This window comes from Medicago sativa, chromosome 1 (genome assembly GCF_051527215.1).
Source record: "Medicago sativa cultivar Bolivia chromosome 1, Bolivia_mono, whole genome shotgun sequence".
Taxonomy (NCBI): Eukaryota; Viridiplantae; Streptophyta; class Magnoliopsida; order Fabales; family Fabaceae; genus Medicago; species Medicago sativa.
Genome location: NC_140749.1, coordinates 90,621,695 through 90,634,442, shown reverse-complemented (window position 1 = coordinate 90,634,442; position 12,748 = coordinate 90,621,695). Strand labels below are relative to the sequence as shown.

The 12,748-nt window shown below is 32.8% G+C and overlaps 1 protein-coding gene across 2 annotated transcripts; it reads right to left on the bottom strand.

Moving 5' to 3' along the window:
- Positions 1 to 179: 179 nt before the first annotated feature.
- Positions 180 to 12,483, bottom strand: LOC146959025 (LEAF RUST 10 DISEASE-RESISTANCE LOCUS RECEPTOR-LIKE PROTEIN KINASE-like 1.2). 2 transcript variants are annotated; one of them, XM_085740556.1, is made up of 4 exons: positions 11,586 to 12,483; positions 2,026 to 2,076; positions 1,499 to 1,762; positions 180 to 1,417 (listed from the first exon to the last, which is right to left on the bottom strand). In XM_085740556.1, exons 1-4 carry the CDS (start codon positions 12,358 to 12,360, stop codon positions 429 to 431), a joined length of 2,079 nt encoding a protein of 692 aa, XP_085596682.1. In that variant the 5' UTR covers positions 12,361 to 12,483; the 3' UTR covers positions 180 to 428. The 2 variants fall into 2 exon arrangements, with proteins under 2 accessions (XP_085596682.1, XP_085596683.1); XM_085740557.1 differs by lacking the exon at positions 11,586 to 12,483 and adding an exon at positions 2,525 to 3,639.
- Positions 12,484 to 12,748: the final 265 nt, after the last annotated feature.

The window sequence follows — 12,748 nt, the reverse complement described above, 5'->3', positions numbered from 1 at the left end:
GTGAATTAGCATTCCAAATATTAAGAGGGAAAAAAGGCATCAAAATACTATGAAGTTACAGTAACACAGATAAAAACACCAAATTAATAGACTGTGAAAGTTCCCTTCTTGGAACATTACAATGGTATGACAGATTCTAGCTGCTCTATTATATCAATCTATTAAATTGCAAAATGCTGTTTCCAAAAATTTTTGCTCTTTTCTGTCTTATTTTTGTACCTCTTTTTACAATATTTACATGTACCTCCAACTCAACTCAATGCCTGAACACAATGTCTTGTAAACTAATCATGTATTATCATCTATACAAGCAAATGAGACAATAATGATACACTGGACTCACTGATTTTCATGCTTCAACTAACAATCATTGCTTAAAGTTAATACAGTAAAAATGGATTATCAACAATTGATATTTAGACAAGTGATTAAGCACTGGCATTAGGTGTAGTATTAATACTTTCCCATTTATCAGTGACGGTGTTTGGTGAAGACGGATGCTTCATAGTTTTCACATTCTTCAATAATCCAACTTCATCCCATTCAGGTGAGACTGGTGGTGGCTGTACAATACTGTGTGATGATCCAACACCATCAACATCTGCCTCCTCTACAACCTCAACCCCGTCTTTCCCACTCTCTATTCTCCTAAGTTCATCTAATACTTCTTCCATAGAAGGTCTTAACTCTTTGTCCCTTTGCAAACACTGAAAAGCCAATTCTGCCACTGAAACTATCATCCTATTAACCTCGCTGTCTGAATGAAAACCAAGAGAAGGATCTACGAGCTCATCAATTGCACTTTCTTGAATCTTCTTTGTGGCTAGAGTTGACAAGTTAATCTCTTCCCTACTTCTGTTTATATCAACAGCAGGCTTAGATGATATTAGCTCAATGAGCACAACTCCAAAACTATATACATCACTCTTGCTAGTAAGCTGATAAAATTGGTGATACTCGGGGTCAAGGTAACCTGGTGTTCCTTGTGGAGCTGTGGAGACATGAGTGGCATCCTCAGGGAATAGTCTTGAAAGGCCAAAATCTGCAACTTTAACACCAAAATTGCCGTCAAGAAGTATGTTGCTGGTTTTCACGTCACGGTGAATGATCCCAGAAGCATGGAGATAAGCCAAGGCATCAGCAGTCTCTATGGCAATTTTAATTCGTATAGACCATGGTAGTAAGTCAGGCTTGGCCAATTCACCATGGAGATGACATGCAATGGTGCCATTTGAGATATATTCATACACAAGAAGTAGTTCACGGCTGTGCCGTGAAGTGCAGCCATAGAGGGACACGAGATTTTTGTGCCGCAAAGTTGTCAGAATATTGACTTCATTCATGAACTGTTCTACTCTCCTATAGTTGTGTTCGTATAAACGCTTGACAGCAACTTCACGTCCATCTGGAAGTTTCCCTGGATTTTAAGGGTTGAAGTATAAGTTATACAATAAGATGGAAAGAGTAAATTTAGTGTGTCAGTTAATCGTGTGCCTACCAAAGTAGACGGTACCAAAGCCTCCATCTCCAAGTTCTTTATTATGGTCAAAATTGTTTGTTGCTTTTCTAAGCTCATCGTAGGAGAATAATGGAACTCCGAAATATTTACTACCAATCTCTCTGCGTGGATTTATGGAGGAATCAGAATAAGAGTTACTAGATTGGAAGTGTCCAACCGAAATAGCATGTTTCCGTTTGTAGAGTAGAAGGAGAAACACCGCCCCAATCAACAAGATGCCTCCTGGGATTCCAATACCCAAACCTGTGGAAAATGACCAAAAGAATGTCTCAATTGAAGATTACTATAAAACATAACAAAGGGAATGAAACCTATCATTGCACAGATTGGAATCATACAAATATTTTGAAAATAGGTTGCATCCTTTTAGATTATAGAATGAAAAAAAAAAATGTTTGTCAAAACAAATCAGAAGATCCTATGAGTTGAGCATATTGATGAACTTTCAGACTCAGGATCAATGAATTAGAAGTTGTGTGCTTAAATTTGTGTAAACGGTACATTACCTATACCCAGTTTGACATTCCGGCTCAGCCCTGTTCGCTTTGCAACCATAGCTGCAATTAGAGGAAACTATTCAGATTTGACACATGAAGGTAAAGTTGGGCAGAAAAAAATATGGTTTGCTAATTCAGTGTTGTATAATCAATACTCAATACTAAACAGTCAATCAATGGAACTCAGCTCTTGTCATCTAAGAGTACTTGGAAATCAGCTAACAGTGTAGTAAATGCTAAATTCAAAATATTAAAGACAATATCGTACTTAGATTTGATTAAGAAAATCAATGGTTTGCCACTACACTTGAGATGTCTGACTCGGATTATGATGTGGTTGAAGGAACTGGGCTAGGGGCATTTTACAGATAAAAGTAAACAATGTTTCACAAATTTAGATGGAAACATTTTTGAACATATAATGTGGAAAGCAGATAAAAAATAACAGTTATATTAGTGCAGTGTATTTATGTGTGCTTGTGTTTTTAGGATGTCTATTTTAGTATACCATTGGCACAATGAAACCTCCCGTTGTTGTCAAATTCACACCGTCCTCTTTGTTTGAAGTGACAACTTGCACATTTTTCTGTTATTTTTACTTCAGTTAGAGTATCAGCAGTTATGAAAGTAAAGGGGTCCTTAGCATCAGCGAGGTCTTTAATTGGAAGCAGGACATTTGTACAAGCTGAAAAATCCCTCCGAGACGCATTATCAGCATAGATGTGAGGCTGGTAGTAAAGATCGTAGTGAGGACACTTTGTATAGTTATGAATATATGTTGGAGGGCTGACATGGAGGGTACGGTTGCACATGAACAAGGTTGTGTTAAGTTCCATATGAAAAGAAACAAAGTGAGGGGTGGGAGGAAGACTGTAATTATGTCTGAAAGCTTCACAACTTCTGGTTTCCAGCAGTTCGTAGAGATTGCTGTCTCTAAAAACACAAGTACAAGTAGTACTGCCACTGTGAAAATCAAGAGGAGTTACACCTTGAACTTCAAACTCAAACCATTTCCCTTTATTCTGGTATTTGATCATTTTGGGCTTCATTGGATCACCATCACAGTTAGGTATTGGCAATAAGCCACAGTCCTGGCGTTCTGTTGTGGTGAAAGGGAAGCTGATATTGCCAAGATATCCACAACTAAATGAAGCTGGACACTCTCCTTGGTACTTAATCTCATCTCCACCCGTCGACACAAGTAGCATCATCATGAAATGTGAAAACAAAAAGAACACAAATTCATTAACTAAACTCATCCTTAACTCTCCTAGCTACTTTATGTGCAAACGGGACCAGGGATTTGATTTTCTAAAGCTGAAATTTCTCTACAACTTGTTTTTACACTCTTCAGTGTTCACAGTATAATAACACCACCTACTTTACGTGTGTGATAAGATACACCAGGTGGGAAATGAACATGAATGGAAATGAAGGTGGGAACACATGAAATCTAGATTTTGGCATTTACTGAAGTAAGACCAATTTCTTGCTCAAGTTAATATACTCCTAGTATTTAAATAAAGACAAAGACTTGACTTCACAAACCTCGCATCTGAATCTTCTTCTATTGGTCTTAGAGGCGCCAAAACCGTCTAAACCACGTAAAATACGATAATAAACACTAAGAAAACTAGTAGAGTTATGTTATATGCATGGAAACTAAGATTGAAAAATATCAAAACTGAGAGGTCTAGATTCTTGAGTTAGTCCATGTTGAAATTTTGAAAGTTAATAAAGTGGGGCCAAGTGGTTGAAATACTGGAAAAGGATGAGAGAAAAAAACAAGCAGCAATTTGACGTTGAAAGAGTCTTGGGGAATAAGACACTCTAATCTTTGGTTCACACTTCACTTCATAAGACTATTCAACAAAGGGCCCAAAAGAAAGGGAGTGGATCCTCTCCAGTGGAGATACCTCCAGTTTTCTACAGTGTTTAACTATCCACCTTTGATTATACTCTCTCTCCTTTTTATTGTTACAAAAACACTCTCTCACCTATTTAATAGAGGGTTAATGGAGGGCTTAGATTACACATGAGAGAAAAAAACTGGAGACAATCTCCTCCCCAAAAGAAAACGCGTTCACAAGGAAAATTGTCTCATATTTATCAACTGTCTATGTCATAATCATTGACTTCAAACTTCTTCTGCCTCTAATCTGTACCATAATAATCTCTTATGTTCCGTGTCCCCTCTAAATAGATAGAGTAATGATATTTTGACATCTATTTGATGACAACTTTGTTGACAACCTTGTTTTTCTCACTTTTTATTGGTCAAAAACAATGGAGAGAGAAAAAGGAAGAGAGAGGATAACAACATCATGTGAATATGAGAGAGAAAGTTGTCCAAAAGTTGTCAAAAAGTGGTTGTCAAAATATCATTTCTCAAATAGATAATACTATATCATGTTAGTTACTCCCTCCGTTACTTTTTAAGTGTCACTTTTGGAGAATTTTTTTGTTCCTATTTAAGTGTCACTTTACATAGTTCAATGCAACATTAAATGTTATTTTACTAATATTACCCTTATTTATTATTGTGGAGAGAGAAATATATGTAATGAGATATTAAATAAATAAGGTTATTATAGTAAAAATAAAAATTATTGTATCAAAAGTAGCAACATTTATTGATTGTCTTGGTTTGTGTAAAATGTCAAAATGTGACAATTAAAAAGGAACGGAGGTAGTAGTAAATTGGAAGAAGTTGCTTCTCCACTTCATTGTTCTTAATACATGATGATTTGTTATTCATCTCTATCCAAACCAAAAAGTTTCTAGCCCGATATGATTCTTGTCACAGTGATTGAAACATTTATTTATTATAAAATAAACAATCAATAAATACTTGACTTCCTCTTCAAAAAAAAAAAAAATACTTGACCAAATCTTTATTTATTAATTTTGTCAAATCTGCAACAACTTAACCTAATTTTTTCCCTCCACTAATCCCTTATTAGGTTTGCAACAACTCTATCCTAAAATTTTGACTCTTAATTTGCATCATGTATGTTTTTCATTTCTCTCTCTAATAACCGTGAATATTTTTCAAAGCAAAAATTTAATATGTATCTTAATCTTTATCCTTATTACTGCAGGAACTTAACATATTGTTTCTGTAGATTATTTATATATTTTTTGACAAGTTGTTGTACACTTATTTAATACGTTTACAAACTGAATACCCTAATTTCCATGCAAACTCGGCTACCCTAAATAATTTGTTAGGAACCATGAACTGCATTAATTTTTTATGTTTAACTATAAAAGTAATAAATAAAATTGACCCCTGCAACAATATAATTTTGTATTCTTTTTTATCTTTTTTCTTTATAATTATTTCTATTATCATTTGATTGTAATATTGTATCTGTAATAATCGAATTTGCGTTTATTGGTCGACCCATGATCTTACGGGTTAAAGATTATTTATTAGTCTCTATTATAGTCGAGAAGACTCATGCGTCACACGGGTCAAAAATCTAGTATATCCTAATTAGCAATGATTCAACTTGAAGAATTTAGTCTCGAATTCTATGGAGCTAAGGATCGGGTGCATATATATAATGTATTAAGGGTCTAGCACTACAAATTAGCTTATAGCTTACTGGTAAAAAAAAGTGTTGTTTGGCAACTGTCATTTTTTCACAAACTTATAGCTTGTCATTTTTTTTCAATTTTACTTATGTATCTTACTCCCCCGTCCAATAATAAGCGAATCATTTGCAAAAAATAAATTGTCCTAAAATAAGTGACACATTTCACTTTTCAATACAATATTAATTACTTTTTTCAAATTATCACTCTAATTTTTTTTGAAGGAATGATAACTCTAATTAGAAGTACTTTCATCAATTTCGATTCAATATATTCTACTTTGCATTTATGATAATGGGTAGTAACACACAAATATATTCTACTTGAGAAGATACTCAAAACCACTTCTTTCTCTCTTTCACTTATACATTTTTTTTTAATATATGTAAAATAAACAAAAGGTTCATTTATAGTGGGACAGAGGGAGTAATTGAAAAAATTAAATATTAATTAAACATATATTTTTCATGTAATTTCATATTTATAACATTGTTCAACCGTTAATTTTACCAAACACTCTCTATTTTGTTTTATATATATTATTATTGTACAATATTTATTTTAGTTTATTCAATTTATGTGTTTTTAAAATTACAGCATTGCTATGTATAGCGAAAAGCTATATAGCAAACATCCCGAGCATACACGCGTCAGCTTTATGTAAAAGAAGCAATGAAGTTGTAGTGGGTCATGGCCACAATACATGGGAAGCCAACCAATAATACATGTTTGATGCGCATTCGCGAAGAAAAATTTCGCTTGATAAAGCATTTCTCTTAAAATTAAACTACAAACAAATTTATAGCAGGAAAATATTCAACTAAAAGAAAAGATAATTAGTTTTTAGATTTCCTATAACTTTGGCATGGATTTAAATTTAGATATAAAATAGGCTTGATCAAAGAGTGGTTAATCCAAAGTTAACTTTCAAGTTTATGATGGTATAAATTGTTGTTGTTTTTGGAGAGAAAAAATAGAGTGCAACAAAAAAAATAGAGCTACTTTTAGTCCTTCCTCTTTGGATACAGCTTGCAAGGGACACTTTTAGTCCGCTAAATGTCATAATAACAACTACTGAAAATAGTTAAACGCCCATATCATTTGATGATACAGTATCATTCCGTTCAAAACGTTATCAAAACGTTATTGTGTTAATGTATTTTAAAGCATATTTGCAAGAGTGTCTGCTCCTAAGAATTTCTTCCTTTCAATAATATTACGTCAACTTCGAACCAAGGCTCCCTCAGATTTTTTATGTATACATACATATAAATATATAATTAAATCAGAAAACAATTGCAATTCAAAAGAAGCAAAATAAATGCCTTAAGAACTATTGATAACGTATGAATCATGGGATAGAGAAACAAAACCTGTTGTTTGAACTTTGAAGTATTCCAAGTGTATTCTTAATCAATGTTGTAAGTTTTATAGTGATCACTGATCACTATAATTTGAGTATTTTACTTGTCAATAAGTTTAGGAATGAAGTGATGATGCAAAATAGTATTAAGCTTATAGTAAACCAAAGGCAAGAATGTCCAGTTGTCTCTTTATTGTTGGTTGGTCAAAAAGTCCAGTCATGTTCTTTCTTTACCAGAAAAGGGGTACGTAGTATGGATGGATGGAAAAGTTACTATTCGCATATCTTCGTTTTTAATTTGCGTTTTGTGGTAAAAATTGCATTTTCTCTAATATTTTTAACATCATCCTTCTACATCTTTATCAATTATCACTCCATTCTTAAACTTCTCTGCCCAACCATCAAATTATCCTTAAAGCTGGAGGAGAGGATAGGAGTGATTGATTACGTTGTAATTTGAGAGCAAATGTCAAAGTTTTTTTTTTTTTTGAAAGGATAGCAATGTCAAAGTTAAGAAATATTAAATTAATCTCTGATTGTATTGGTTTGAGACGTTGAAGTAACTCTAAACACTTGGATATTAAGGGATGTATTAATTTTCCTAGTATGATCCTAGATATACTTTAATTACCTCTTATGTGAGTCCACTCTAAATTTATTTATTTTTACAAGGCACACAATAAAGTTTGCAATTGCTAGTTTCCATGGCTCTAACTCAATCTCAAATTCCTTATGTCGAAAAAACACGAGTCTATCGCATATAAGGCAAAATCATAGTAAGTTTCCACACCAATTTCAATTGCCTTCACCTTTACCTTAGTTTTATGCATTGGAAGCCACCTTTGACTTTTAGTTCCTCAAACAAATTTCATAATATTATAATAATCTTTTGAAATTTATATGTTTCATTCGAAATTTAGATTTTTTTTTTACAAGAATGTTTATAATATTATAATAATATTTACAAAAAAAAAATTAAATATTTTTAACAAAACATGAATTAAATATGAACATTTATATTTTTGACACTTAAAAATTCATAATTAAATCATATTTTGTTAAAAAACATCTATTTTTTTAAGAGATTTTTATAATATTCTAAATGTTCTTGCACAAACTGATTCAAAAATTTAAAGGGTACGTATGACCTGGCTTAAAAGCATGGACCAAAAGTGTAGACGAAAAATTTTTGGAAGACTAAAAGTTGGAGGATAATTTTAGGGAAACTAAAACGATAAGTTAAAATATTTATACGGGCTAAAAACATATTTTACCCTTTATTATATGACATAAATTTTGAGGGCATAATTAGACCTTTTATAAAGTACGACTTGTCTCCTTCAAAAAAAAAAAGTACGACTTGTCAAAAAAAAAAAGAATGACTTTCATGATAATCTAACATTTTGTGTAAATCACCAATTCGCCTTCTAAAAATGTATGGGTCGTGAATTTCGCCCTTAAATTTTACAAGTATGCAAAATAGTCGAAGGAATTGAATTACATCAAACAATTTGGTCTTTTTGATAAAATTTTGACGTAGGAGATATGACATGGCACGTTAACTTCATATGAGGCACTCCACATGGACAACACATCGGTGACACATAGCATAGACTATTTTGCCGAAATTAATGACTATTGTTAGGGACCTTTTTCACATCAAGAGACTATTTTCATAGACCATTTTGAAAAAGTCAGAATTTATCAACTTAATGAAATAAATTAAAAATTGGGTAGTCAAAGCTACCTCATACATATGCATAGATTCGCCTCTGAATGAAGCAAAGATGTGCAAAAGAGATGTTAAGGAAGGAGATTGTGAGGGAAATATGAGAAATGAATAAAAAAAGAGGAAAATATGAGAAAGAGAGGCGAATGAAGGAGAGAGGGGGGAAAGGTGATTGGAGAATAAAATAGAGGGAAAGATTAGAAAGAAAGAAGAAAAAAGAAAAAATTGAGAGAGATATGAAGAGGAGAAACAAAGAGGAGAGACATGAAGTATAAATAGCAAGAGAGGGAGAGAATAAGAGTGAGGATGAAATTTGGTAAATTATAACTTTTCTAAAATAACATAAAAAGAGTCACTAAATATTAAAATGGTTTCTAAAAATGTGTCGCTAATGTGTTATATACGTAGTGTCATATATGTAGCTAATGTACCACGACATACCCCCTAATAACACAAATTAATAGAAAAACCAAATTGATTGATGATATTCAATTTCATGAACTATTTTGTCTATTCAAAAATTCGGACAATAAAATGTACAACTCATTCAATTTCAAGGAGCAGATGGTTGATTTGCTCCTAAATTGTTATTGAGTTAGTCATAATAATCTATTTTGTTGTATTTTTTTTTTGAAAGAATTGTAGTAAAGTATTTAATTTTTCAATAATTGACTCTAAATATACTTTTTTTTTTTAGAGAACTCTAAATATACTTATAGATTCAATTATTTGGTCCTCGTGAGCTTAGCTCAGTTGGTAGGGACAATGCATAAAATATGCAAGGTCCGGGATTCAAACCTCGGTCACCACAAAAAAAAAAAAAAAAGATTCAATTATTTGTACCTAAGACAGTCAAATAAAAGGGAGAGAAATCCTACTAAATAGTATATTTTCATATTTTTTCCTGAAAATTATGACACAATATAGATAAAACTTTTGAAAATACTCAAAATTTACGATATGATATTTCTTCTCTGATCTACGTAGAGAGGAAAAAGCTTCCTATGGCATGGCTTAAGAATCATGATTATCTGCGATAATATTTTTGTCAGACAATCGTGATCGTTGGATAAGATCGGACGATTTAAATTTTAAATTTAGTTTTTAGCCTAAAAAAAATAAAATCTGTGTTAAAATTGGATTGTCCCGTTTCGATCTAACGACTGCAACTATTGAATTCTGCAAAAATCTGACTGCAGGTAGTCTTATTTGATGGATTCGTGACAATAAATGAACTTAGAAAGATGAGTACAGAGTGAAGGTCTGAATGATGGTAGTATAATGCGAATTAATTGGAATCACAGATTTGTGGTGATAATTCTGCAAAAGAGAAGCAAGAGGGTGATAGGTAGGTGGCGCCACTAATATTAATCTTTGACTATTGATGTCATTTTCTTACATCGTCAACCGCAATATAAGAGGTTCATAAGATTTTTGTCCGTGTTAGATCCATGAACCAATTTTCTGTGGCTGCAAACCTTTTTGCTTTTCTATACTTTATTTCTTCCAAAAACTGGTTTATTCGTCGCATTCATCAATTAGAAAAAGTTTGAGGAAAATAAAAGTGTCAGGATATAGGCTATGAAGCACGGACACTCCTAGTACTAAAAGTGTCTCAATGTCACATTCGTGTTGTGTTCAACACCGATACGACACCGACACATATTAATAAATTAAATTATGTGAGTTTTTCAATTATTAGAATATCAACGTGTGAGTATTCGTATATCGTTGACAAGCTAATGCATATGCGCAATTCTGAGATGAATGAATGAATGAAATGAGTCTCATTCAAATAAGACTTTTAATGCCTCTGACCCTTCTCTTAAACCTATGATAACGAGATCTCTATCGCGTCAAATCATATAGTAGTAGTCCACAGTTATCCAATCTAATCTTCATTATAATAACACAACCGTGATACTTAAGTTCCTTTTTTGGGCAATTGTGATTTTAAAATTTTGTATATATAGTCACTATTCACCTTTTTTTGGTACACATCAGAGACGCAAAAACAACTATCTTCATCTTTAACTTTAGATTAATACTTCTAACACAACCTGTTGGAAAAACAACATTGATATTTGGACACAAAATTTTGACATCTTATGGAAGAGTTTCTCCTTATGTTTGATACCTTATGAAATACACTTAGTCTGGGGGTGTTCGCATTTGCAAGAGAGGGAGAGAGAGTTAATATATAATCGGAAACCATGTAGAATGTGTTTGGAATATGGTGTCTGGCGTCAAATTCTAATTTCTACAAGACATCTATTGGAAAAGTTTGATTAACCACTTACTTGTCTCAATATGATTTCGTTAACAAGAACCAACTCCTAGCACTTAAATCATTGGTAACGTTTTGAGTAGTTTGTAGACTTGTAATTTTTTATAGACAAATGTTAATGGTTAATTTGTTAACGGTCTTTTATAATACTCATTGAGCGTCTCGACCCATATAAATGGATTATGCGCTCCGGGATTTGTAAATGGATTTGTAAATGAAACAGTTATGAGTATTATGCAAGTAAAAGTAATGTTGTACGGATGTTAAAGAGGGTTACTACATAAAGAGAAATGATATTTTGACAACCACTTTTAAACAATTTTTGTGACAACTTTCTCTCTCATACTCACATTATACTTTTATTCTCTCTCTTCCTTTTTCTCTCTCTATTGTTATTGTCCAATAAGAAGAGAGAAAAAAAGGTTGTCATTAAAGTTGTTTGATTTTGGTTGTCAAAATATCACTCCTCCTAAATAAATACCAAACTTAGTAACTAAAGCAACTGAAAAAGTAACTGACACAAACCAAATTACTTAAAATGTTATGAACTGATATAAAGAAATCACAAGGGGGAATTAAGAGAGACAAACCTGGATCACATTTTGCAGAATGAACTCTATCAGTGCAGTAACACTTGAAAGTGAATATTTCTTTATCAAATCCACACCTTCCTCCAGTTCTGTTACACTCATTGCAATCACTAGCTATCCAATTCAACCTAAACCCATTTCTCAGGGCCTCTTCAATCCCTCCTTTCACACCATTTTCCACCCTCGTATTAATCACTTCATTTCCGCAATTCTTTGACACGAAGCTTATATTTTTATCATCACCATACAATGCCACAACCGAACTCGTTTTGTTTTCTTCAGAGCAACCAATTGTGTTCCTTTGCAGCTCTCTGGGTAGCTTTGTTGAATCGCATCCGAAGAACAATCTCACTTCACTTTGGTTAGGTGCAAGGTTGAACATGTTAATGGGAAAAGTGAGGTTTTGGGTTGGTGAAAGACAACCTTTGCTGGTGTTTGATCTTGAAAAAATAACATTGGACACTCTTAATGAATGGTTTTGATAGAAAATTTTGTTGATTGTGTAAAAAGTATTGGAAAGATTAAGGATTGGAAAACCAATAGTATTGTTACAAGTGATACCAAAACCAGGGTAGCCACAATAGGAATGTTGTAATCCTATGATATAGAAAGGGTAGCTTATACTTTGGTTGCCACATGTTTTGGCTTCACAATCTACAAATTTTGGTTCTATAGAGCATATAGTGGTTGTGGTAAGAAGAAGATAAAAAAGGGTGATGTATGAATAAATTAAGGGAGAAGAGAAGAGAAAGAAGAAGGGTTGTTTTTGGTTCATTGTGGAGAGATTTGTCTGATTGTAAGATGATAGAGTTGAAGAGAGAGAGAGAGAGAGAGATAAGAGAGTTGAGACACCAAATGGGAACCGTAAAGGTTTGACCTGCAACAAGTGGACTATTACATGTTTTTCTCTTCTCATCTTTGAGTATAAAGGAGTTGTCTAGTTGTTTTTCTCGGCCCCATAACTTTGAGGTGGCATTTAGCCTGGGAAAAGAAACTTTTTTCCCATCATGGGAAAGTGAGTGTTTCAGCCATAGATTTATTATTTTTTACTTGAATGGTCCAGATCTTTCACCTGTTACCTCTTTGCAACTTGTTGATAAACAAAAAATGAGACCCCACACATAATTATTTATCTATAAATTCTTCTAAAAAATTGTTTTTCT

Bases quoted from the DNA above. Each gene is read 5' to 3' on its own strand.
- LOC146959025 (XM_085740556.1), bottom strand. From the start codon at position 12,360: ATGAACCAAAAACAACCCTTCTTCTTTCTCTTCTCTTCTCCCTTAATT. The intron at 1,763-2,025 runs GTAATGTACCGT...CATTTTCCACAG, and splicing joins GAATGTCAAACTGGGTATAG to GTTTGGGTATTGGAATCCCA. The intron at 1,418-1,498 runs GTAGGCACACGA...CTTAAAATCCAG, and splicing joins CTTTGGTACCGTCTACTTTG to GGAAACTTCCAGATGGACGT.